Genomic DNA, 3872 nt, shown 5'->3' with positions numbered 1-3872 from the left:
ATTTGGATTCACAGTGTGTCCTTCCATTTTCTCTTTCTTTGACCAGTGATTTGTTTTCATTTTTGGACTAGACCAGGCTGGACTGGAACTTATTAACTCCTGCCACCTCTGCCTCCTGAGTGCCGGGTACACCATTCAGTCTGGCTCAAAAATTTTGGACTTCTAATCAAAAAATTTTTGCTAAAGCCTTAAGAATTTATGTTTAAATAAGACACAGCCAAGTGGTGGTGCATGTTTCTAGTTCCAGCACTCAGAAGGCACAGGCAGGCTGTTCTGAGTTCAAGGTCAGCCTTGTCTATAGAGGGAGTTCCAAGACAGCCAGGAATACATAAAGAAACCATATCTCAATAAGAAAAAAAGAAACAAAAAAAGAGTAAAAAAATAAGACATGTAAGAGTTTCAGAAAACAGTACTAGATTTATTGAAAGACATGTAATTGAAGTATAATTATGTAAACTTAAATGGCACATGATTATGATTAAATTAAATTAATCTGAATTTTATATTTACATTTTGAGTCCAGAGCATTACATTCATGCAGTGGTAAGAAGCACTGATTTTTTTTTTTTATCTTCAAATGTCCATCTTCTTGAGAAATGCAAGAGCACTCAGCTGAAGTTGTTACCTACTCTTTGAATATATGAAACCCTAAGAGTTTAAGAAAGCCAAAGCCTAGGAAATTTAAATGTTATTTGTGATATATAAAACATATACAAATATATATACTAACATGTATGTATTAGTATTATATAGTAGTTATATCTGGCTTTGCCTATCTGAAATTTTGAACATTCTGAGCTGTGGCACGTCTCTAGGAGTCTGCTGTGTCAAGGAGCTTCTTCTGCTCGTCTGGAATGTCATTCATGGCATCTTCAGACAGCTGGTCTGCAGAGAGCGTGTCCTGTGAAGACACTGTATCTTCAAAGTCTGGATATTGGCCTGCATCGTCAGGAGGGCCCTGCTCGTCTGGGATGTCAATCATGACTTCACACAGCTTGGATGTAGCAGCTGCATTCTGGGTAGTAATTGTGTGTCCAAAGCCCTGATACTGGCCCTGGGGTGACGATACCTTTGAACCTGGAGAACCTGTATCGCGTGGTGATGAGGAAAGCAGACTTGTGTGTTCAGTATGCTCTGGGTCTTCGGGAAAACATTTTTTTTGGGGATAACCTCGCATTGTTCTCCCTATAAGACAATATAAATTTAATAGCCAAAGGTTATTTTTACTGCTGTAAACTTTATTCTCTAACCACTCCCTTCCCCCCTTTGTCTTCTCCAAATCTGAAGAGCCTGTATCATGGCACTGCTTTCCATATTTTCTCATTTCTTAAATTATTAGAGTAAATGACCTTCCTTATCTTAGGTATTTGTGTCAGGATGACACACAAGCATGAGGACCTGAGTTCGATTCTCAGCACGGGTACAAAGCCGGGCATGTTTGTAGTCCCCGTGCTAGCAAGGCCTCAGAGATAGGATCCCTAGGGCTCTCTGGTCAGCCTACCTATCTGAGCCCCAGAAAAGCAAAAGTCCCTGTTCCAAAACCCAAGCTAAACATCCCAAGGGACCACACCTGAGGTTCAACTCTGACCCCATGTGCACACACATAAACCTACCTTCCCAATATACACACTTACACTAACAGAAGTTAAACAGCTGTTACCTACCGACACGTCTTACTTGCTCAGAAATATCATCTCTGATATCTGACACATCCCACATGGCGAGGAAGGAGTCGAAGCACGAGCCTTCCTCTGCCTCTTGCACGTAGGGTTTATAGGAGAACGAGTAATGATGGGCAATCGCCGCAAAGAACATCTCGATGCAGATGATGAAATCCTACAACAGCCACACAAATATCAGACATCTTTGGGCTTCGATCTAATTTTTCAAATTGCTAACTTTTCAAAGTTACTTAGAATGTCAATATCTTTGAAATATAATCCAGATTATATTCCTTTTCAACATTTTTCCCCACTTCATAACATGACAAGCAAGATTTGCATCTCTTTTGCTTTCCCTCACTCAAGAATTTCTCAATGCATTACCCAAGCACTGAAAGGAACCATGCAGACATAAGCGGACCAGGAATACAATCAGTACCCATCAGTCCCTATGGGTCGTTTCTCTCGGGTTCTCGCTCCCCACTACAGAGTAAGCTAGCAGCCTTGTCCACTGTTTGCACATTGGCAGGTTCTGGGCATCACTGCATTAAATAGCTTAAACAGCACAAGCCCCCAAGTTCAGAGACAGCCCTACTTACCTGCAGGCCTGTGGCCACAGCTTCAGCACTTTGCCATTCCCATGTACGCTTTTCTGAAATAACGCCAACCTTAACCAACAAAGCTATCAGCACTGCTTGCCTGGATGTCAAGAAGAGGTAAATGTCAAATCTAAATCATGAAATGACCAGCTGTTTTATGCAATTAGGGGCTAGGGAGGTGGCTCGGTAGGCAAAGCGCTTGTTGTGCAAGAGTGAGGAAGGCCCTAAATGAGAAGCACAGAACCCAGGTAAGGCGGGCATGTAGCACACACACGTAAACCAGCGTTCCTGAGGGGAGCTGAGAGGTGGAACACAGTCCGGGGAAGCCGCAGGCCAGCAAGCCTTGTGTGTGTACAGTGAACAATTAAGAGACCCTCACCTCAATGCAAGACACGGACACCCAAAGCTCCTCATCTCCATATGCACACATGACATGGGCATGTTCCCACTCACAATAAACACATACATAACATATACACAAAAAGATTAAAATACGCAACCACAAACAGTTAAGGCCTCAGTGTATCCTAGGACTCCAAACTATCCTGCCTTCAGGACATACTCCCAAACAAACTGTGTTTACATTAAATTATATGCACCTTGCCTTTCAAATGTATTAGTTTCATAAGATGAATTTCATTATGCATTCTCAGAAAAACATTTGATTTACATATTTTTTTTGTTCTGAAACCATGTACAAATAATTAGATTCTGAGTTCTAACAGTGTGTTTACATGTGCATACTAAGACTTTGTTTTACTAATTTATTTAGATATAGGGTCTTTCTATGCAATCCTGGTTATTCTAGAACTTGCTATGTTGACCAACCTGGCATTGAACACAAGATCTGGCCACCTCTGCCTCCCAAGTGCTGAGACTAAAGGCACATGCCATCACACCTGGATAATTACTAGGATTAAAAAATGACTATTTATTTTCGGCCGTGTATGTGAGATCGGAGGACAACCCGCTGGTGCCATTTCTTTCCCTCTACCGTGGGCTCTTGGGTAGAACTCCCCTCGTCAGGCTTGGCAAAGGCAAGCCTCTCTTCCTGCTGACCCATGCCACGGCTCTACTACTCTGTCTTATTCCCCCTCCCTTTATGATCAGTGAGTGTGGCAGGGTCTCTGAGGGCTGCTGTGTTCTCTACTTCTGCTTTTACAAGGGTGCTAGGGATCAACCTCAATTCTTTGGTGTGCACAGCAAGGGCCTTTCCCTGCTGAACTATCCTGCCAGCTTACGGGTTATCTGAATTAGAATACTGTTGAGTTCCAGAAGTTTTTCTAGCATAAATTATGTCTGTAGAAGACTGCACATGATGTGTGCCCTCAGATGCTAATCATTGCTCTGGCAGTGCAGTTCCGTGAATTTTTCTCTTTTCCCGTTACTGAACTGCTAAACTGGATAGGTTTGTCTATGTAACTCTCATTACCCAGCCTATTACTAATCTAACACCACATCTAGGTTTGTTTGTTTGCTTTGTGACACCAAGGACAGACAGTAGGGCCTTGTCTACACTATGCAGACACTCAAATGTATCTCCATCCCTACCTTGTATTTTAAAGGACACACACTGATAAACATTTCCTCACGCCATTAAATGTCTTCTCCT

General features: G+C 42.2%; 1 protein-coding gene across 1 annotated transcript in view; it reads right to left on the bottom strand.

Moving 5' to 3' along the window:
- Nucleotides 1-402: 402 nt before the first annotated feature.
- The window catches only part of Tmem184c (transmembrane protein 184C), a 15483-nt gene continuing 12013 nt past the window's right edge, over nucleotides 403-3872 (bottom strand). The window contains exons 8-10 of the mRNA XM_013354609.2: nucleotides 2261-2360; nucleotides 1665-1836; nucleotides 403-1185 (exon numbers count right to left, since the gene is read on the bottom strand). Coding sequence (XP_013210063.2) covers nucleotides 812-1185; nucleotides 1665-1836; nucleotides 2261-2360 — 646 coding nt within the window. The 3' untranslated portion in view covers nucleotides 403-811. The remainder of the gene's footprint in view (nucleotides 1186-1664; nucleotides 1837-2260; nucleotides 2361-3872) is intronic.

This window comes from Microtus ochrogaster, unplaced genomic scaffold, assembly GCF_000317375.1.
Source record: "Microtus ochrogaster isolate Prairie Vole_2 unplaced genomic scaffold, MicOch1.0 UNK51, whole genome shotgun sequence".
Lineage (NCBI taxonomy): Eukaryota > Metazoa > Chordata > Mammalia > Rodentia > Cricetidae > Microtus > Microtus ochrogaster.
This window is presented reverse-complemented; position numbering and strand designations above follow the sequence as displayed.